The sequence below is a fragment of the Syngnathus leptorhynchus genome, chromosome 20 (assembly GCF_054491065.1).
Source record: "Syngnathus leptorhynchus isolate UIUO chromosome 20, UIUO_Slep, whole genome shotgun sequence".
Classification (NCBI taxonomy): Eukaryota; Metazoa; Chordata; class Actinopteri; order Syngnathiformes; family Syngnathidae; genus Syngnathus; species Syngnathus leptorhynchus.
This window is the reverse complement of record NC_141214.1, coordinates 1,791,276-1,813,809: the sequence shown is the minus strand read 5'-3', so window position 1 is coordinate 1,813,809 and position 22,534 is coordinate 1,791,276. Positions and strand designations below refer to the sequence as shown.

General features: G+C 39.3%; 2 protein-coding genes across 3 annotated transcripts; both read right to left on the bottom strand.

Annotated features, from left to right (window-relative positions):
- Positions 1-3,636: 3,636 nt before the first annotated feature.
- On the bottom strand, positions 3,637-19,047 carry sdc2 (syndecan 2). Its single transcript, XM_085901038.1, has 5 exons — positions 18,664-19,047; positions 6,863-6,977; positions 6,597-6,769; positions 5,580-5,712; positions 3,637-5,081 (listed from the first exon to the last, which is right to left on the bottom strand). The coding sequence occupies exons 1-5, from the start codon at positions 18,721-18,723 to the stop codon at positions 4,918-4,920; spliced, it is 645 nt and encodes a 214-aa protein (XP_085757164.1). The 5' UTR covers positions 18,724-19,047; the 3' UTR covers positions 3,637-4,917.
- Positions 19,048-20,063: 1,016 nt separating this feature from the next.
- On the bottom strand, positions 20,064-22,451 carry LOC147040714 (putative thiopurine S-methyltransferase). Of its 2 annotated transcripts, none has more exons than XM_085901097.1 (9): positions 22,146-22,451; positions 21,940-22,051; positions 21,702-21,794; positions 21,466-21,598; positions 21,352-21,404; positions 21,201-21,275; positions 21,044-21,129; positions 20,860-20,904; positions 20,064-20,165 (listed from the first exon to the last, which is right to left on the bottom strand). In XM_085901097.1, exons 2-9 carry the CDS (start codon positions 22,044-22,046, stop codon positions 20,095-20,097), a joined length of 663 nt encoding a protein of 220 aa, XP_085757223.1. In that variant the 5' UTR covers positions 22,047-22,051; positions 22,146-22,451; the 3' UTR covers positions 20,064-20,094. The 2 variants fall into 2 exon arrangements, with proteins under 2 accessions (XP_085757223.1, XP_085757222.1); XM_085901096.1 differs by having other exon boundaries at positions 20,064-20,789; positions 22,146-22,444.
- Positions 22,452-22,534: the final 83 nt, after the last annotated feature.

The window sequence follows — 22,534 nt, the reverse complement described above, 5'->3', positions numbered from 1 at the left end:
GGTGATTCCCTCCCATCATGCTCCCTGGCACAGATAACTCTCTGTTATCTTAACAAAGTGTCTCCGTGGGCGATTTGACTACCGCCTACTACTCAAGTCATCCCTCCCACGTTCTTCCTCACCATATTGCTGCAGGTCATCCTCATCTTTTCCTTTTCTCCACCCCGCTTTCCAATCGATATCTAGAACAATGCTGTCTAAAGTCTTATGTCTGACTTTTGCCCAAAAGCAATCCATTAAGACTCTTTATTTTTCATACGTATTATACATTAGGTATCAATATTTATCGATTAATCGGCAAACAAAGCAATCGGCTCATATTTTAATGAATAATCGTTTGAAGACATTTTCCAACTAAAGATTGTCAGAGTTTCCTAATTTCAGGCTCTTAAAAAGTAATAAAGCTAGTTCTTCTTTGTCCTGTCCACTATTACAGACATTTGCACACAAGACTGATTTCAAATTGCAGTACTATAGTTGTTTGCCTAATACATTGTTGTTGGGTTTTTTTCGATGCTGTTACGATGCCAAATAGGGACCTTGCACCTTCCATGAGGGAGATTTGTACTGCAACGACTATTTCTAATTGATAAAATTATAGCACATTATGTCCTGTGATGATCTCTTTTAGCTGAAAATTATAGTTGAGAATTTTTCACATGATCCAATATACCCTAAATCTTGCACATGCATATTTTGGGGAAAATAAAAGCGATGTGCTCTAACCATAGTTCTTCTTATTCCACTCTTCAGTGTCGCCTAAGAATTGAACATCATCACAACCTTAATCAAAAACAAAAATTGCGTTCCACTCAGCAAAGGGGAAATCAAACACCAGTAATATCATGTAACAACCTTCATGGGAGGGAGCTGAGAGGAATGAAAAGATTTCCAAATCCTATTAAGGGGAGCCAAGATGGCATACTAGCAATCATTATCAGTCGGAAGTCTGTGATTAAGTGGAAAACATTCCTCTGAATTGACTTGATTTATATGGAAATGTGAAAGTGTGCTAATCTGGCAAGGTAGTGGTACTGCTAACATTTGTCATCTTTTCTAGCATGGCTTTTAATTTTGCTTTGAGGTTGTCAGTGTCAAATGGCTGTCAGACACATTTCTACACTGAGTGGTGCAGCTATAAAGAATGGATGAGAAGTGACTGAAAGCTCAGTCGGAAAGTCAGGGACTTGCTCAAGTAGAACATTACCGTGACATATTCTTACACGGTGCAGTCGCCGTTAGCACGACTGAGTCCTTCCTCTATGGTGTTTTCGATATTTTTCAAATATTTGATCTAATGTTCCCAAAAATATCCCATGAAAGAAATTTGAAGACCATTTTAAAACTGGCAGTTTGACGAGAATAGACGTCTAATATTACTTTGTACTGAGCTGGCATTGAATGAGTTCATTTTATATTTGAATGTCAAAATGAATGTTTGGACATCTAACTGAAGAGTACATCTTGTTTTGTGTATGTTGTGTAGATTGTAATGGGGAGGAACTTGCAATTGGGTTGGAATGTTCCGGGAAGCATTCCAGCTGTAAGCAATGCAGATTGAATAGTTTTCCTGACTGGCCAATAAGCAACATAAGACAACAGCTGGACTGAAAAACTGGGTCATCTCAAATGGTCATCTTAAGAACATGGTTGAGAAGCATTTCTGATTCATGGGTGTGGCCATCTTTTGGGAACATTTGTCAACAAGCTTGTTTCTTATCATATTGATAGATTGTGAATTTTTAGAACTTCAAGAAAAATCTAATTCTCTGTCTTTTGTGTCATTGGGTGGACAAATCGTAATATTAGAAATATTCCGCTTGTGCAAGGCCACAAAACATTTTCAAGAAGTTGCAAAATGGCACGTGGAGACTATGCCATGTTACATCTGGACTTTGTTTGAGGCAGAAGCTTAGTTCTCAGGTTGCAAATTGCATGCGTCGATTGAGGTTGAAGGAAAAACATCGGAGTCAGACTGTATTTGTAAAATTATGACGTGGTGTCAAAATGTGAAGTTGTGTGTGTGTGTGTGTGTGTGTGTGTGTGTGTGTGTGTGTGTGTGTGTGTGTGTGTGTGTGTGTGTGTGTGTGTGTGTGTGTGTGTGTACTGCTCGGGTCAGCAAGTGGCGCATGTCCAGTCTCTGTCGGACTCTGGCTTAAAGTCTCCAGCCATGGGCTGACAGCTTGTTTATCTTGGGTGCCATTTCTTTGACATTTCTGCATGGTTTGATGCTGACTGCCAGTTTATAGCCGTGAGCTTTATTAAATTAACTGGAGCTACAAAGGGACCGGAACAAAAGAGGGTGGGATGAAAAGATGAAAACGGAACATTTAAGAGAATGAACAAAGGGGTGTTTTTTTTTTTTTTTTTCATGGGCAAAAAATCTCAACTTTAAACTTTTACATTGGGTTTATATATTCCTTGTACAGATTGCTTCTGGGTAAAAATCACATCGCCATTTTGTACCATATTGGCCCGGTTCCTTAGAAATGAAAAGGGGAGTTCAACTAAAACAACATGGGACACAATACGTGCATGTGAGCGTAGTCATTCGGAAGAATTATCGGTGCATGTTGGCTCAGTTCACTTTTCTGTCATGTTGAAAAAAAAAAAAAAAAGGTCTTTTCCATTAGTGAGAAGGTCACAGTCTGTCAGCTTTTTATGTCGTTTGAATCCTATGCTTGTATTGTACATGTACTTTTTGTGTGTGTCCACCATTCCATCAAGCAATATTCTTCAATTCAACTCGTATTGTAGTAACAAAAATGGTTGTTTCCGCTGTGGGATTTGTAACCATGGTGATGATTACAGCGGTAATGCAAATATCATGCAAATGGGTGAAGAGTGACAAGTGCAATTTTTTAAAAAAAGGTACAGGAATTTGTGTTCTTTCATACAAGGCTTGCTCAAGATGAAGCCAATATTTGACAAAAAAAAAAAAAGATTGCTAAAAACAAATTTTAGTTGATTACAGTACATCGGTTTTTTTTTCACGTGACAATAATGATATGCATGTAAAAGTTATGATCTGCACTTGTGCATTTCTTTCAATAAATCAAAACAAAAATGTCCTTTCTTCCCCTTGTTGTTGTATTTTTCCTCCTGGGGGTGGTAAAGATTCACACTTTAGTAATCAGGCATGCTTTGGATGTTCCAAGTTGTTAATTGCTCCCATCATTTTCACACAATCCCTATAGTATCCGTTCCTCGACATGCTTTTCAGTTACTTGGAAAAATCACACCAATTAGCAGATTTGAGTCACGACTTGAGGTGTGGAAAAAAACAAAAATCACAAAGGCAATTGGTTATTAGGCCACAATGTTTATTCAGTAGTGTTGTTTCAACTTATAGGTACAATACTGTCAGCTTTTTGTCAGACTAAAAAAAAAAAAAAAAAAAAAAAAATGTTACCATTACAGTCATCCATGCACACTGAATGCCAGTCGAGCTGTTTCGACACCTGCTTCGCGCTCACTGCGAGCGTGATCTCATCCAAATGGTAGGCACTTTGAAGGTTTAAAACATTTGTGAATATACATTATATATACTGTATTTATATATCTTTCCGTATACTAATAAGCTATTGGAAGGGCAGGCCTCTTTAATTGAGAAAAAAATAAAATAAACACACAGGATTGGGTTGAGTCTTTGGGTTTATCATGACCTTTGCCCGGGTAGAGAATATTAATGAACACACAGTCAGGTGATACACGGCCACGTGTTGGAAGGCAACATTGAACATTTTTAAGCCTTCTTATTTTTCATTTGAGAAAAAAAAATGAATACTTGTGTAGAAGTTTCCACATGTGTCTTTGCTTTTTTTTTCCCCCCCCTGCGTGGTATGTGCTCTGCATGTGGCCTGGTGTTTGTGTCCAATAAAGCCTTTTATTTCATTGAGCACGTCTTTAGGCCCAAAGCAGGAAGTGGGGCAGGCCATTGACAGCTTAACTGGCCGTGCTCCAGTCGGACTAAAAAAGAAGGTGGGCGGGATGGTAAACAGAGAGAAAAAGAGGCCCGGGGAAGGGTTGAAGGATGCTAGTTTGGCAAGGATGGGGAAGGTGACTGAAATCATAATAAGAGACTTCCGACACCAAAACAATCGTGTGCAATCTTTTTTCTTCTTTTTTTAGACAACTCTTCCTCCATCTCAGACTAATTCCTGTGTTTAAAAATAAAATGCTGTTCACCCGCCCCTCCCAAAAAAAAAAAACCCACAAAGGATAAAACAAATAAACAAGACATGATGTCATGCTCACCTCTATTTAAAAATGGGCGTGAGAGCAAAAAAAAAAGAAACGTTGCAACCTGAAGGGAGAAAATTTACATTGACTATTAACAGCGTTAATGTGAAGACAAAAAGAGCTTCATCAAAACTACAAAGGCATTTATCAACATCAGAGAAAAGATAAATTAATGGAATACAACTTTAGCGATCAACATCAGACATGCTAAGACAAAATAAAATAAAAAAAAGAAATAAAAGTAGGATTGATACAGAATAATTATATTCAATTGTTTCCACGTTTGATTTTTTTTTTTTCCTTTACAAATAACATACTGCTGCAGTTAAAAGTAGTCAGCGGCTAAACACAAGCTCCTTAGACAGAAGACAGATGCGGTTGATTTTCTCACCTTTACAGATCCGGTTTGTGTTGTTATTATTATTTTTTTTAATTATTTTCATACAATACACTGACAGTTGCCATAAAACAAGGAAAGCTTGTTTTTTTTTTTTGTCTTTTTTAAAAAGGGAAAAAATCTTAACAACAATATGCTATGAAAAGCTTCCCATTATGCTATTTTTCCATAAATCAACATTGTAACATATTGTTTCTCGTGTTCGCTCTTGCCAGAGGCTGCGGCTCGGGGGCAGCCGCTTGTGTTTTGTTGATCCCATGAGAAGTGGGCGGGGGCTTTTATGCATAAAACTCCTTAGTTGGGGCTTTCTGATAAGCTGCACCGGAAGGTTTCCTCTCGCCCAGGTCGTAGCTGCCTTCGTCCTTCTTTCTCATGCGGTAAACCAGGAGTAGGATGAGGAAAATGGCAAACAGGAATCCAATCACCCCTCCGGCGATAACAGCTGAGAAGCAAAAAAAAAAAAAAAATATTCATATCATTTAATTGGTCCATAAATAATGAAGAGATGTTTCTAATTGTCATTCTAATCCACTACGCATTGGATAAAAAGATCCGAGGCGGATGGCTGAGACAGAATGGAAGTGAGGTGCCAATCAAATGTGCTCAAACTCAGACATGCAGGGAGGAGACGTGGTGCGCTATCTGTGTTCTCAAACAAGGCAGAAAGTGCTTTGAACACCCACGCCGGTGTGAACTCCACAAGGTCCCGTGGAGGAAAACAGATGGATTTTATTAAAAGCATCTATTTTGAGAAGTGGATCAGGTGGCTAGGAGATGTGAGACTACAGCGAGGAAGACCAAATGGGCAGAAAAAGGGAAACTTAGTCATAATTGTTCAAAATAGTAAAAGCAGAACAAATGAGACGTTCCTCGTTCCTTTCTCGACAATGGAAGATCTGACAGCAGATTTGTGCATTTGTTGTCATCGAATGGCACATACCTGCCAACACCTCCGTCCTTTGGAAGAGGTTCTCCGTGCGGACCTCGATGGGCTCCTGAGCCGAACCCGGGGCACCGGTTGTGCTGGTCATCTGGTTCCTCTTCATGTCCTCCGTAACAGGCAACGGTGGTGCCTGGATTTAGAGGGAATATAATGGATCAATCTAGGCGAACTATCTTTTTGTTTTTTAATGTGGTTAGCCACGCAAAGAGAAGAGGGCCGGCGAAAACAGTTGGCCGGCTAAGAATTGAACTGGAATGGATCCAAGTTGCCTGTATAGATTAGTGTAATTTATTGAAGAAGAACAGTTGCATCTGGACTGAGCCCAGGTTGGCGTTAAGGTTATCCCGTGATTTTGTGTCAGGAGACAGCAGGTAGGACTTTCTTCAGGGAAGCTTTCCTTGGACGACTAATCTCAAACAGATGTAGGCTACTCTGTTGTGTAGCGGAACAAATGGAAATCTTTATCCTAAGAGTAACCTGATCATTTGTATTTCTTTTTTTTATTATTATTATTTTTATTAATAAATTAAATAGTTCCTAGCCCAGAAAGGGTAAAAATAATAACAGGCTGCTGTGATTATATTATAATAGATCATATTAATATATTATTTTATTCTGGCACATCATTTTTGGTAAACAGTCCATCCATCAATCCATTTTCTGTTCCGCTTTGTCCTCACGGCGCTTTATAATGAGCAAACTACATGAGTGATGTCTTTCTCCTTTTTCAATTGAAAACAACTACTAATTTGAACTAGCTTGAGTGACAGCAAGGATGAATTCTCAAAAGCAACAGCGTGGGTGGGTGAAATGTTGTGACGTTACCATGAGAACAGTGCTGCTTGCTGAGGGGATTGGCCAAATTCTTTTGGAAAAATCGATTGACCTCTGATGCTTCAAATAATCTCTATCACAATACAGAATCCTTCATCGATCACTACTGAGCTTTTTCACTGATGTCACCGACTTACGTCAGTAGCAAAACAACAGAAGTGCAACTTGTGTTCTACTGACCTCTGTTCTTAAGGGCTTCTTGGGTGTGTTGTCCCTGGCAGTTTCTCGAACTGTGGCCGTCTCCACCTTGGGGGTGAAATCTTTGGTGGAGTCCTTGGTAGGTTCTTCTGCTTTGGGTGCAATATACACCATACTAACGGTCACCGTTTCTTCAACCACTTCTTCACCTGCACCTGGGAGATAATTGTATTTGTCCATTTGTAAAATGTTTCTTTCACACTGAGTGCATAAAATACAGAATAATAGGCATATTTGAAATGTTTTACCTGAGCCTGACCCTGAGTTAAAATCATCATCATCTTCAGGGTAGTAACCTCCTGAGCCTGCGTCATCCAGGTATAAGTCGTCAGCCTGGGAGGAAGTCTTTGCTGCCTGTGCTATCTGCAAAAAAATTAAAAATAAGAAGAAGCGATTGAGAATTGTAACATTTCATGCTTTGATCACTCATAAATTAAAAAAAAAAAGGTATATGTAACTTTAATGCAGCATTTGTTGACAACTGACACAGCAAGTTCGGATCATCTCTTTCGTGACAACCGGCCTGACTGGTTTGTATTACGGCTTAATGGGAATGAAAAGACCTGAAAAGTTCGTTAAAAAAAACAAAAAAAAACAGCTCCTTCTCGCCATATGTGTGATTGAAGACATAACAGGATATAACAAGAAAATCAATAACTGCTCTCGCCAGAAAAAAAACAAAAACAGTTGTATTCATTCCGTAGGCTACTCGATAATATTGAATTTTTGGGATATCTTGTGTTGTCTTGAGCGTATATGTGACTTGAATACTTATAGCGGCATCCATGGCAACATCCATTCAGGTCTGATTGACTCATTTGTATTGGACCTTCTCTATAATAACAATCCTGCTCAGAATGGGAATTAAAAAAAAAGAAAAAGAAAACGATATATCATCCCATTGTGGGGATCTATTTGCGACAGTTCCAGGTCAGCTCCAAGGAAGTTGTGCTGATAAACCTCAAGCTGAAAGACATTGGATTAGAGGAAACAATCAATTGGCGTGACAGAAAGACCAATGAGGGGCGTTCTTTTGTTAGCTGCAAAAGAATAGATGAGAATTGGCTAATGAGAAATTAGGCCACACTCATGCTTGTTTAAGACCAGCTGTGTTTGGGTAAACAAAAATGGTGACAGGGGGAAAAAAAATCATCAGACCATTTGACGTCACGATCAGACAACCAAAATTCCACAGACTCCAATTCCCTAAGTATTCCCATGTGGTTCTTTCAAGTAATTGTACATATTTCCATGACAAAAAAAAACGCCAGCAGTCCACGGCGCGAAAGCCAGACCAAGAAAATGAAATGGGAACAATACCATTCCTTCCCAGTCAAGTGTCTTGAGAAAGAAAGCCCCTCCATTGCTCAGCCGTCTGATCAAAGAAAGAATTTGTTGAAAGCAACTTTATCTTCACCTTATTGGCTTTTGGTCTTTCCAATGCAAACCCCCAAGCAAAGCCATTCAATGTCTCCGTTGGCTCCACAATGGCCCTGGGCAGTTCACATGCTGACAAAAAGGATGCTAATGAGATAAAGGCAGGCCACACACGCTCGTCACCGAGTAGAAGCCGTGCAAACATTAGCGACTATTTCATTAATTCATTGAAACATAGACGGAAAGCAATTGAGCATGTTAACTTGACACCGCATGGGCATTCAAGTCTGGAGAGTGTGACTAATGTATGCGGTGTTTACTACAGCCAACGATATTGATTGGAGCTTTAAATCCATTTCTTCTTTTGACCACCATTTAGTTGTTATTCTGAATGGGAATCCTCGGTTGCATTCATAAAATGACAACCATAAACATCTAAAAGTAGGAAAGAGAAACTTTCAATGTCACGGACATTTCTGATAAACTTTGCTCTTTTTTTTTTATCAGAGTGTTGACATTTGCGACTCCTTTCAGCTCTTATCACATTTTTTTTTTTTTTGAGCCGGACTAGACAGCAGTCTGGCAACTACCAATGTCGAGTGCTTGCTGATGGATGAATCTTGAGTTATGCTACAACAGCTCTATTTTTTATAGCTGTTGAACAAACATTTGACTCCTTTCATTTTTCACTTTTAATGGAAAAGATTGAAGAGCTTGACGGCCGGTTGAAAAAAAAAAAAGTTTTTAGGATGACTTGTGGTGTTTTTTATTTTGCAATTCGTCCGAGAAGTTTAAAAGTTTTGGGGTTGTCCACGTCATCAATCAGAACAAGTACGACTGTGCAGAATCATATTGAACCTGTACGTTTATTTTAATTCTAAAAAGAAATCATGATTAGCCAACCATCATTTTGTAATTGTTGGGACTTCAAAAAAAAAAATCCCCCACAATATATTGTTGACAGGAAAGAGAAATTCCCTTCAAAAGTCTCTCTTGAAGCTTTAGGAGCGCACCTCAAGCTATAAACGTCCACTTTTCAAAGAAAAAAAAGTCTCCAAGCAAAAGAAGGAGGAGGCAAACATGCACTTGAGTAAAGCTCATTGTGCAGCCGAGCATAAACACACAAAGGCGCACATTTTCAAAGTCAAACCTCTCAACATCTGTCAAGAAAAAAATCCAACACTTACATAAACACAACATGCAAACACGTTGAACAATCCCGAGATCGTAAACAACCGCTCTTCTCGTGACCTGTAAACCGGAGTGAAGCTTTCTGGACAAAAGAAACCACAGATATGCATTGAGCAAAAGCAGGCTGGACAAATGAGGGATGAGAAAGCTGTGAAAGAAGGACGGACCCAATAACCCGTTACTGCTACTGACAATACCATAGCCTGGAGGCAGCTGTGTGAAAAGACAGAGAAAAATATGGCTTACGCTATGCGTCGGGGTAATATTTACATTTGATTCTATAGGAGGGAGATAGAATAGTGGAGTGCCTGCAGGCAACGGACAGACGGACGGACCTTGGGATGAATTGCTCTCACCCAACGGCCCAAAAATGAACTCAAATCCGTGTCAGGTCAAAGGAAGTAGCCGTCCTTCAAAGAATGCGCAGCAACATCTGCATCTCCACGAAAGCACCCACGGGATGGATTTATGTGCCAACACACGCACACACACATCCAGCTTTCACATCTCCAAGGCCTGAGATGAATACACAGGCACATCAAAACTAACTTCAGAGAGGAAGGAGAGAAAAAAAAAAAGGAAAACAAGTGCAAGAGGGCTGGCAGACACATCGTAAATTCAAATTCGCTCTGATTTTTCGACTCTTTCTACTTCGAGAATCTCAGACTGACTTGGTGGGTGGGTGACAGAAAAAAAATGCAACGATCCAGAATTCTTCCAAATTTTTCGGAAAAGATACCTATTTTTAGACTTCAAACACTTTTGTAAATGTGCTCTTTGAACCCGCTCAAACTTTTATAGCTCTCCTGGGGATCATAATAAGGAACTAATTGATAGTCTTTGAGCTGCGGGCTCAGAAGAGAGGAAGTTCCTGTAGGAAGTTGACACAAATTAAACTCTTTGCGTCTGTTCCTCCAGCGCTTTTTTTGTTTTTTGTTTTTGCGTGTGGCCGAGAGAGCATAAAAAGCACATTGGCCATTTTTTTTTTTTACTTATTTCCCATTTGAACATATTCATCACTAGTCAAGCTTAACTTTTAAGGCAGTACCATAAGATACGCTTGACTGGATTTCCCTTCCTCTTAGACACAAAATACATCCGCTATTATTTCCCTTTGCTCTATATTGCTTCCTCACAGGAAAGCCAGTCAAGTTCATTTCATGGAAAAAAAATCTAAAGAAATAATGACTCCCATCTCCATGCCTCTGAATGTTTCAAGAGAGGAATCACATGAAGGAATGCTTTAATAGTTTGCACTTTTTTTTAAAAGCCAACCTTCTGCGACACATTACGAATGATTTAATTTTGCAAGTGATTAAAAGCTTCTGGGATGGGATTTGCTAGCCACCTGATAACATTTCTCACCCAGTGCTGCTAGATCTCATGAATAAGAAAACAACGCGGGGCTCATGTGGCCTTATTTCGAGAATACCTCAGTGCTGTGCTATCTGAACTCAGCAAGCATGACTGGCTTTCTGCAGTCTGCACAACAAGGAGCAAATTCCCAGACCCCCGCAAGCTCCACTGCTCCCTTTTGCTCCCCAGGTTGGGAATTGGGGAAATTCCTCAGCCTGGTTAAATGACTCCTGATATACGTGGAAAAAAAAAAAGGGTTCATTCTTTGTCAGCTGTGAAATTCGAGACACTGGGAAATGGCTTCACCTTCCAGTCATATCTAATACAGAGGAGAGAAAGATTTGCCGCACCACGCCATCTTTCTTCCCTCCAGATAGTGAGAAAATATGAAATTTTAAAGAGAATGTTTGACCTGAAAAAACAGGGAGATAATGTGTGAAATTGTGGAATTTATATAAATGGTGAAACCTCTGTTGGCTGTGCCTGTTTGTAAATTCTCATCCAAAAAAATTTCAAATATTCTCTATTTATATTTGTACATTTTTAATTAGTTATATTCTCAAAAAAAATCCAAGGAATATCATTCAATGGCGAAACGTCCATGTTATGTTGTAAAAAAGATTATTCAAACTGATATTGCGTAATATAACGCCCGCGTGTCTTTCCAAGGATCTTTTACACCGAGCTGAGAAGAAAAGCAGCGCCGTAACAAAGAACACGGTGCTAAACTAGTAAAGGCCAACTGCAGGTGACACAAAAGAAAGAAGTGCAATTAGATGTCAAGTGCATCATTAGTTTTCTCCTTTCTGGGTTCCTTTTTTTTGCTCAAAGCTATTATTTCACAAATTTGTCAAGATCTCAACTAATTTGTTTTGAAAATATCTTCAGCTTTAAATTCCCACCATTGATCAAATGTTGCCTGATACTATCGTGGCACTTTTTTTTTTTTTGCATAGGGAGCGTGCTGAGCTTTGAATAATAACAAATGATGATGCAAAACTCACATGGAGATGGATGCTTAAAAAGACATTAGCACTACGGCTTTCTCATGTTTCAGGCCAGCGATGTGACCCTTGGTTCAGCGTACCACAATACTATGTTATGTATGTCTTGTGGTTAGCTGAAACTCCTTCAACAAATCAAATTCTAGTGATATACATCAGGATATTTTTATTGTGAGCTTTTGTTAGTTTCAAAGTGAACATCATCAACAGTTGAATCAGAAATGCTTTGAATCTATATGTGTGTATTCGGTCAGTGCACAGGTTAAAGCAACACGGTCTGCGGCATATGTGCTCGTGATCATTTGGGAACTGAGGCACGTTACGTGTCGGCCCGTCAGCGGGAAAAGTGAGCGATTTCAGTTGGAAAGCATCTGCATCATTTCAAGTCGTTGCCGTGATTATCAGGCTTATTTATAAAGGGAAGCAATTAAGGGTGTCAGTTCAATTGCGAATCAAAGTTGGCTTCCATGGAGATGCACGTTGGTTAGCAACCTTCAAAATTGTTCAAAATAAGAGAGACACTTTTTTTGATAGAAAATATCAACAATTCTAGAAAATTAGAAATACTGCGGAAATTGATTGCCTCTATTTTTTTCAACTCATTAATATTTTTGCGGACAGTGTCAAATTAGCAAGAAGGTTTTTTTTAAGCAGGAAAAAATGCGTATGTTCTTTTTTTTTACAAACGATCCATGTTGTTTTCAAATGAACAAAAGGAAGATAAATAAACATCCTTTCACGGCCGCATCATTAACACCTAGCTGTAAATGTGCTTGAGAATTGAATGGCTTCATTAAAGTCTTCCTCACTGTACAAAACACTGCAAATACAACTGCAGACAGAGATGGATGAATATTTCATGTTCTTCACTTTTCCATCTTACAATGAACTGAAAGCACCTCTGCACAGTCACACAATGATTAATGCCATATAATTATGACGGGTAGATATATTTTGGATATTTGGAGTTAGCGCCAGAGGCAACTTGGGGGCTCGAAGATCATTCAAGATGGACACGAGCCACTTAAAGTTTTTCACTGATGACCCACATTCCTCACATACTTTTTCAGCTTTGGCAAATGCCCCAATATGACATGAGTTGAAAGACAAAGGTGGAGGAGTGAAAAGAAGCAGATGGAGCAATGGCATGCAAGGTAGGGGAGGGGGAAGGAGAATGATTTTGCCGCTTTGTTGACTGATCTGATACAATCCCCGCTGCAGCAATTGAATTTCCATCCAAGCCTTTGCTTAAGAGGATTTGGATTGGTGATGGCAGGCGGGCGGGCGGGGTGTGGGGTAGTCCATGGAGGGGGACCGACCCATGATGGAATGGATAATAAAGACACAAAAAAGGAGGAAAAGATTGGGGAATAAAAATCTGCACTGACCAAGCAAAGTTAAAAAAAAGAAATGCTGTTTGTAAGATATTACTGCTATGCATGTTGTCTATTTTGAGAGCAAGTCACATATATTCTGTCAAAGGAAAGAAAAAAATCAGGAGAGTAGTTTAAGAAGCATTGCAAGTGTGACATGACAGGAGAGGTGTGACAGGTGCTGCTCTCTGATCCCATTATCCCAGGCTAATCCTGCCCTGCACGTTTCTAACTTTGTTGGCAAACGTGTTGGCATGTTTGTTTTTACACACTGAATGAAGCATCACGCCTGAAGCTGACCCGTGAGGTGGAGCTCTCTCAGCCGGGATTGTTTAGAACCTAATGTGACAGAAAGGGATAATACAGTATCTTTTTCTATTTATTTTTTTCTCTTCTATTTTATTCATGTGATGGATTTTTTCCTGGTCTTAAAATAACTTCAGCTCTGTCAACTTTGTACTTTGCAGCTCACCCCCACTTACAAAATGACAACTTCAGATCAGATAAAAAAAAAAAAAAAAGGTAGAACAATTGATGACTAAGGTCAACCTGTCAAAGGAAAATGGTCTTTGTCGTGTCCATATTTACATCAAAGGGCAGGAAATTTGTACCATATGATGGTAACATAACATACGTCATATATCAGCTCATCTCAAATACTCTCACGAGGCGTCATCGAGTCGCTCTAATCCAGTCTGGGTCACAAGTGCCCGAGGATGAAAATTATCAAGGCTTTGGGGATGAAAAATATCTCTGTTCTCGGACACTTTAATCCTCCTTTAATCAACTCCATGAAAAAAGTGTCACATTTTCCAAGAACTGGCTGGCATAAATAAATAAATAAATAAATAAATAAATAAATAAATAAATAAATAAAATCCCCCCCGAATTACTGGCATAAATAAATAAATAAATAAATAAATAAATAATCCCCCCCAAATTACTGGCATAAATAAATAAATAAATTAAATTATTTTAAATACAAATGCAGAGACTGCCTCAACTCCAAACCCTATTTACCTACATATGTGGATTAACGACATTATTGAGTCACATGATGACCTGATGCCACTTGCTGGACATTAGCCCACTGAGGCAGGTTGGCACGTTAAAGCTCATCCTATGGATTATTCAAACCATATGCACGCACAATGCTGACTAATGCTCAATCTGTCCATGAAGAAAGACCAAGTTTTAACTTTTCAACTGGAATGGTGAGATGCATGTGGTATTATTTTGTGTGCAATAACAACGAAGATGGATTTGGAATTTCCAATTGAAAAAAAGCCAAGCATGTTTTTTTTTTTTAAACCACCTCACGTGGACTCGGGTGAAAGATTAAAAACAAAATTCCAGCAGCTAAGCATGGTTTTGACTGCGTCTGCCAATCCTCGATTTTCTAGTTAGCTACATGCTCATTTCCAGTTCTTTCTCCGTGCTGTAATTCTGCAAGAATGTGTGGTTTCAAAAGACGGCAGACTGTTACTGAAACAACACAATGTTTTCTCAGAACACTCCACCCAGGCCTCCATGTATAACTTCTTTTTCGACTTATAGACGATATGGTGTCGAGTAAGTGCAAAATAAAAACGTCGACACAATTGAAGTGACATCATTTACACAAGTCTAATGGAAAATCCGAGGATAGAGCCGCTATCAAAACGCACCAGGCAACAGATGTTTACAGCAGCGTTTGCACTTAACGCTCAACAAAAGTTGTACTAAAAGCCTCGTGCGGTCAACGAATCGCACATAGCTAAGTGCGAGCGTGCTTAATGGAAACAGAACCACTTGCAATCAGGTGAGTTTATAGGCAGCGCTGCATGCCGTAAACAGCTGTTGCGAGATTCGTCTTCGCCAGATGCTTTCAAGCAGTTTCAAGTCAGACAATTATAGAAAGCTCTTTCCTAATTGTGTCTTTATGACTTCACGGCCAAGGTATGTCAAGAAATCACTGACAAAACAAATCGTCCGACTCTGCCAGTCTGAATTGTATGATGAAAACACTATTTGTGAACGGCAACATCTAAAAAGATACTTTTAGTCAACTTGAGGCCGACTTTAGTGAACTCTCTCTGCACTGAATTTAAATGAAATAAAGGGAGCCGCTCCGATTGGCCGGGAGTCTGCTGCGTTCGCTCCCACAACGGCGCAAACGCCCTGCACTAATCTAAAAAAACTATGCATCTAGATTTGAAATATTAATACTCATTGTTGTAATGTCAATGCTTCAATCTTGAAATGAAACGTGGTGCTTCCATATTATTTGCATTTAAAATCCAAATGTGTTGAATAATACAGCCCAAATCTCCAAATAATAGCACACTGGTGTGCCGGGTTATTCAGCTGAAAGGGTTTACACACAGCATTTGAGAACACAGATGGCCGTTAACAGAGTGCATTAGTAAAGATTAACTTGCCTGCTAGAACTCACCGTACATATATCGTGACCCTATTAAGTTACCAACCAACCATGATGGAGAAACCAGATTTCGGGTGTGATCAAGCTCGCTATTGGACTTTTAATGTTTGTACACTGAATATGCATGGATATTTACGTCACGCTGACATATTTTCAAAAGAACATTTGTCCTTGTTCTTTGCAAAATGTTGATAAGACCGCGTGAGCTCTTTTTTTTTCTAGAACACCAATTTACTCACGCAAATGCTTCTAAATGAAGTGATGTCCATTAAGTATAATTGTACAATGCATATAAAAGCCTTCATTTACTCACTGTGCAATTTGGGGGATGGAATAGAAAGGCCGGTTCTGAGATGATAAAACAAGTTCATAAGTAGGATCAGCACAAATGTGTGAAAGGGGTCATTTCTTCCACAGTGATCTCAGATTGGAAAAAAAAAAAAATCCAGCTGATGTCATCGATGTCATTTTTGGAGAAATCCATGGAACACATTTGGCTCTCAGATCAAGTTTAAGAGAACAAAGTTGCTTGAGATTCTTTAACAAGGCAGGCGATCCTTGTGTGGAACAAACTTTCTCATGATACAAGTGGAGTGACCCAGCTTTTATGTATCTTGACATCTCAGGACAATGAGCATGTGGTTCTTATTTTGATGACGACTTGGCCTACTTTCCATTTCCAGCCATGTATTGTATTTGCTTAATGCAATGTAAGATCATCAGACAGCAAAGACATGCTTCAATTTCCTCCGCCCGACCAAGTAAGACATTTTTCACACTTGACACAACAAACAGGCAGTCAGGTCCTGGCTTGAGAACACCAAAAGGGAGACAGACTTCACACTTTTAACCTTCCCCCACCCCCAGCAACAGAAACATCTCCCTCCCTCCCTCCCTCCCTCCCTCCCGCCCTCCCTCCCCAATTAGAGACTCTTCGACCCAAACTGGAGTCAGGCAATAAAATCCGAATGAAACTGGTGGTGGTGGGGGTAGACGTCCTGACACAAGGGTTTTCCCCGCATTTCTTTGTGTCACATCAACCACGTTACCACCAACGTTTCCATCTGCTCAGTAAGAGAAGCCAGATTAAAGAATTACTTTTTAAATTCAGCTTTTTATTTGATAGAAAAAAAACAACAGGAGATAGAAAAAGCTGAGCGTTCTCAAGCCAATAATAAGACCGAGATAAAAATGTTTACCCTCAGTCAATTGAAAATATAGAAAGTCAAAATCAACATCTGAGATCATGTGGGTTGCAAGTATGGAAGTTACTTGTGTTCATAACTGCTGCCAAAAGTAAACATGAAACCGTGAAACTTTTTATAAAAGGTCAGAAAAAGCCTCCTAGAACATCTAAACTTCATTTGGGGTTAATCGGATGCAAAGCGTGGCAGCTGTGTGCTGGAAAGCGACCCCCTCGACCACCCTACGTACGTCCAGCAGATGTTTGCAAAACTCACCACCCCCTTCCCTAAATAAAATGAAAGAAATGAATGGTGGAAAAACAAACAACAGGAGCTGCCGGGTTTTGCGATACCTCAATATAAGACTTTTGCAGTTTGATGAGTTGTGAGTTAATGCAAAAAAAAAAAAAAAAAAAAAAGAACATCATGAAATATACAAGAGCAGTGGCTGCAGTCACAGAACAGCATCTGGCTTTCCTTTTTCGACGTGACAGCATGTGCTTTCATTTCATTCCTCCGTCACAACGTTTACATAAGAAACTTTTTTGGAGCTGGTCCATCTTGCTCTTTTATCATCTCACAATTTTCAGTGGAAAATAAAAAAGGACATTTGAATAGTATACAGCCTTGTAATAAATCTGCAACTTTTTTTCGTGTTGACCTGAGAAATGTATTTTGTTCAAAGGTCAGCGTTCCAGGGCCACCAAATCAATTTACACAAGTATCATTTAAGATAGAAAATGAGCTAACACATTCATTACAATACAAAACGCCATTTTGAAATGCCACATTCAGTACCATTAGTAATCAGCTCAGACTATTTCAAGGTAGTTCAGTAGTTTATCACCGCAATTTGACCTCATGTGCCCTTTTGAGAAAATTGCTAAGCGCACTTTGTTCATCTCGTGATTGCTTCTGTCTTAAATCTCCGCTGCAGCGACAATCAGTACCTTTTACTCTTTTTTTGTTGTTGTTGCACATTTACCATATTTTGAGAATGAATTGATCAGTTCCAATTTACCAACAGTATGTAAATAGAAGAAAGCTTCAGAATTGTATCCACATGTTCAAATGGCCACTCAATAGTGTCCATGGGATTTCAAACTAATAAAGCCTGAAGCAGGTTATCTACCACTCGTTGACAGTTGTTGCCAAATGAGAATCAATGTCATGTGTCAAGTGGCAGCGGGGCCTTTCGGGGACACTGATAAAGAGGAGAGTGATATTGATCGGGTTCAACTTTTATTTGCATGGCATCCTATTGTATGTAAAGTTCAACAAATAAGAGACTTTGATGCTAACACCATGTCAATGATGAATAACCTACGGTTGGAACAGCTCAAAGTATTCATGTAAAAACTGAACAGAGGGTCACCAAGTGTCTGATGTGGCTAATTGGACCACCGGTTCTGACACAGGACCAGGCAATGAGCCAAGCGGCAAGTCACAACCCACCGGGGGAAACAACAGGAGGCAGTAATGATGCTGCCAGAATCTGTCACTGCAAGCACCAGACTAATTTGCAAAAAGTACACACACACTTGGAGGTAAAATCATCTGAGAAAAAAAAAACAAATGCTTGGAAGAATTTACATAACGCTATGAAGTCTGATGAAAATAGATTTGTTTGCTGATTGCATTACTAATGGAGTTGATTTCATGGAAAACATCATTTCAATTGTCTTCATTGTGATGCCACTAAAAATCGGTCAAATTGTAAATACAGCTTAAAATGACATTTATGCGCGTCTCTTCTGACGTCACGTCCCCAATAGCACGTGACGCCTTGATTTTTTGCTGCTTAGAAATAAGCATCCCCGCAGTTTTTCCAATTTGACACGCAAATAGTAATACTAATTTAAGCCTTTTACAAGTTTCTGTTGATTAGGAGAAAGAATGAGGTCCATTTACGAAAAAAAATCTGCATTGTGCAAGTTTATTTAAGATGAACACCAGATTTTCTTTTGTCTCATCAGATGTTGAGTGGATCAACGTGGCATTGTCAATAGTGTATGATTCATCAGATGATCCAAAATGTTGCATAAAACAGAATAAAAAATAAATCTTGAGTTGCCCTGGACCCAAGTTGTCTTCTTGCTCCCTCCCCGCAACACCCGTTTTGGAGTTGTTGAACAAACTTACCCTTTCCCCAGAGAGGTAGAGTGCCAAGCCGAGGGTCACAATGAAGCAAACGTTCCTCATTATTCCGTTTCTTTGCAAAGCAAGCCAAATGTCTTCTTTTCACCGTCCCTTACTTTGCCTGCGCTTTCCACGTCGGTCTCCAAAGTCCCGTCGTTCCGCTCGTGAGACCACTAGCGGATACGTGTTGCGTTTTTTTCTGTTTTTGTTTTTTTATAATTCCCCCCCCCCTAGTCCTTCTCAAAACCCCTATGCAATTTGTTATGTTGATCAATTCTTGGCAAATTTGCCAAATCGGTGCAGGAATAAAGCAGGGAATAAAACCAAAGTCCGCCGCGCGCTGCCTCGCTTGGTAAAATCCACGCGAGACACGTAGGGCGCTTGAGCTCCCCCCTCTCTCTCTCTCTCTCTCTCTCTCTCTCTCTCTCTCTCTCTCTCTCTCTCTCTCTCTCTCTCTCTCTCTCTCTATCCCCCCCTCTGTCCCCCTCGCTCTCCCCTCCCTCCCTCTCTCTCTAAAAGCTGCGCGTGTTTACGACAAAAGTAGTGATTACGGTATTGCCAAATTCTTACAATTACATCCGTTTGAAAATGAGGAACCTTGTTATCTGGAAATTCTATTTGGTTGGCATGTTTGACTGATTTGCATGAATTGTCTGAAAAATGTTTTGTTTTCTTCATATTGCAATGTTTAGATCTGTGTATTTGTAATTTGACTTTTTATGAGTCGCTAAACAGCATCCTATTGTTCTACCGACACAAAAATCAATCGCATTAAGTCGAATCATTTCTGTGCAATGTCTCTCTCTCCTGGTGAATAGAATACCCTACACCTAAATAAAGCCCAAATAAAATTCTAATAGGGAGTCGAGAATAAGGTGACAGACTCCAACAATGGATAAGGTGAAAATGACCAGGTAGCAGGTTTTGCTGCGACCCAGGCCAAAAATAGTGGTGAACCGAGGAGAGCGTTAGGATGTTCATTTTGGAAAGTAATTAAAAATCGAGGGATCCAATCCTCCCTTCTACTCCTTAGTGTAAAAGATGCCCGGTCTTGGTGTCCTTGTGCTTTTCACAGGGTTTAACACTGCTCCTGGTGGCCCAGATTACGCAGCCAATTAGGATGAAGGCAAAGCTCCTTCTGCTATTGAGCCTTGTCAGTGCGTGCGTGCGTGCGTGCGTGCTTACATATGTAAACATCACCAGACATGATTTATCAGTCCACTGTTGAGGCACGTACACACAAATTGTTTTGGATGACTTTCCCCACAGCAGAAATTGTTCTTTTGGATTGCAATTGAATTTAAATGCATCGATTGTATATTCGTCAAGAAGGACGCATGCTACATTCAACAGGGATGCTGGAATGAGTTCAATATTGAAATCATACACTTGATGTAACAATATAATATGAAGAGATATAACAATAAAATGTGTTTATTGGATGTGAAGGAAAAAATAAGACAGGTATGGATTCAGATGGGCTCTTTTCTGAGCTTTGGCGCCGTCTGTTGTTCAAAATGCAGAAGTACGCCAATTTAAGCAGAATGATTGATCATTTACCCCATTGACACAATATTACCATTAAAAAAAGTCTTATTATTTGATTGTAGTAACTACATACAATTTTGATCCAAGTCGAACATCCTTGCAAAATAGACAATTTACCTTTTCCCGTCTACTCTGTAGATTTTTTTTTTTTTTAACTTTGCAGGCCACCTCTACTCTTCACTAGTACAAACACTGTAACCAGGCAACAACCCAACAAAGAAAACTTGCTCCTTTTTTTTTTCCTGTGAGGACATTTGAACATCTGTGCTCCTGATATGGCATTTGAAAACAAACTAAATCAATTCTCAGAATACAGATAACACATCCATGGTTTAGAATCTATTATTTTGGTAAGTTTGATTGATTTCACAATATCAGTGAATTGTTTCAACAACAAAAAAAACAGCAATGCATCACTCATTTTATAAATCATTGCTAATTTTGTTAAAGCTATGACATGTTTTAACTAATCTTTGGAGTGATGAGGTAGAGTTGCTCAATCATGTAGTCAACACCCCAAGCACGATGTCTTTCTTCGGTGACATCCTCTGATATGAGCTGCTCTACATTGCACCGTTCTCCTGGAGGGGGGGGAAATCAAAACCTTTTAAGATGCATATTACTTGTATTAAAAAAAAATGGATTACTCACCAAACAAGTTATGTACTTGCTCACCAGGCACGGCAAAGGGAGGGCCTGAAAGTTAGTTAATGAATTTTACCTACTCGTACATGATTTATTTTTCATTTTTTTACTATTCAGGCTGAAAATCGATTTTTCTGACACTGAACCAAAAACTAACAATGGAAGTAATTCAAATTTTAAACACATTTACCATCGTAAAATTCAGGATTATACATCAACGTGGACAAAAGGTATCTGCAGTCATTGGCCATCAAAGAAATAATGAGCGAAGCATACCTGTAGAATTCAAACAATCATTTCAACATGATGATTTATACATTTTTACATTTAGAGATTTGAAGCCTTACTTTTCTCTGTCTTTCGGGTTAATGGCCACGAATGATCCTCTGTCCCAAATCGCCCCAAACTGACCTACAAATGAACTGTGGGAAAGGCGGAGAAACATTTTCCAAGTTTTTTTTTATTTTTTTTTAAATGCTGTATGCATAACTTACTTACCTAGATATGCTGTACAGATCACAGTTATACAAGGAGATGTTTTTCTCAGAGTTCTGCAAAATGAATGCGAGTTAGTTAGAATACAAGGACTTTGACATGTTTGTATGGACTCACCTTGAAGACCTTTGCTCCAGGTATAGCTGGGACGGGCTCCTCACTGTAGGTCAAGTTGTTCTCCATAAAGAATTGTTTTATGGCTTTTTCAGCTATTTCCACTCCAACCACTGAATGGCCCATATCTGCTAGCCTGATATCATGATGAAGTAAGTACAAAACAAGTTGAAGTCAGAAACAGCACTTTGGTCATTGGTTTTAGAATACAATGGAGTTTGTAGTCGGATTTTATTTACCACTTCATATCCACAGCTTTCCCACAGAGAGGAAATAAGAAGCGAACCCCTGTTCGCCCGGACAAACTTTTGTCAATGTTACTTTCCAGCATCCTGGAAATTAGAAGCAAAAAGAATAGTTGTTGTTTTTTATTAAATCATGCAAATTCAATGAATTATAGGTGATGCTTTTTAATGATGCCTGATTAATTCTTGCAAACTGTAATTGCACTCATAAAGTGTAAATACGTAATCTTACTCATGTACGTGTGACTTATGAAAGCCAATTTTGTTTTCCTCCCAGCGTTGCTCCCATTCTTCCAGTTGAACGACTCGATCTTTCTGTATTTCCAGCATGTCGCCCATTATATCTGCAGGACAGAGAGCAAATAAAAACAGGTGTCAAAATATGTATATTAAAAAAAAAAAATGCAATCCAATTGCACAACAATATTACACACTTACCTGACAGTCTTTGCAAGTAGGAATCCGTGAAATATTAATTTCACAGTTTCCGTTTCGCTCAAAAGTTTTGTGGTGAAAAGTACACTGCATTTTGTCTGTTAGGCAATCCATGTAGTGAAATACATAAAGAGTCATATGCCTGTGACTCTAAACTATGGGAAAAATTCACCCTCTATTTATTGTTGGGAGGAGCTTCCTGGTCCTATGCTGAAAGCATCCACTAGGTGTCGTTGTTTCTTCCAAATAAGGCTTATCAGACTGTTTGGGGAGTGCTGCTTACACCTTTGCACCACAAGGTGGTGCTAGATTCACAGAAATGTCGCAGAAAAAACTCGTTGTTTGTCCAAAATTGCATTTCATTCATTCATCTCCCGTACCGTTGATCCTCA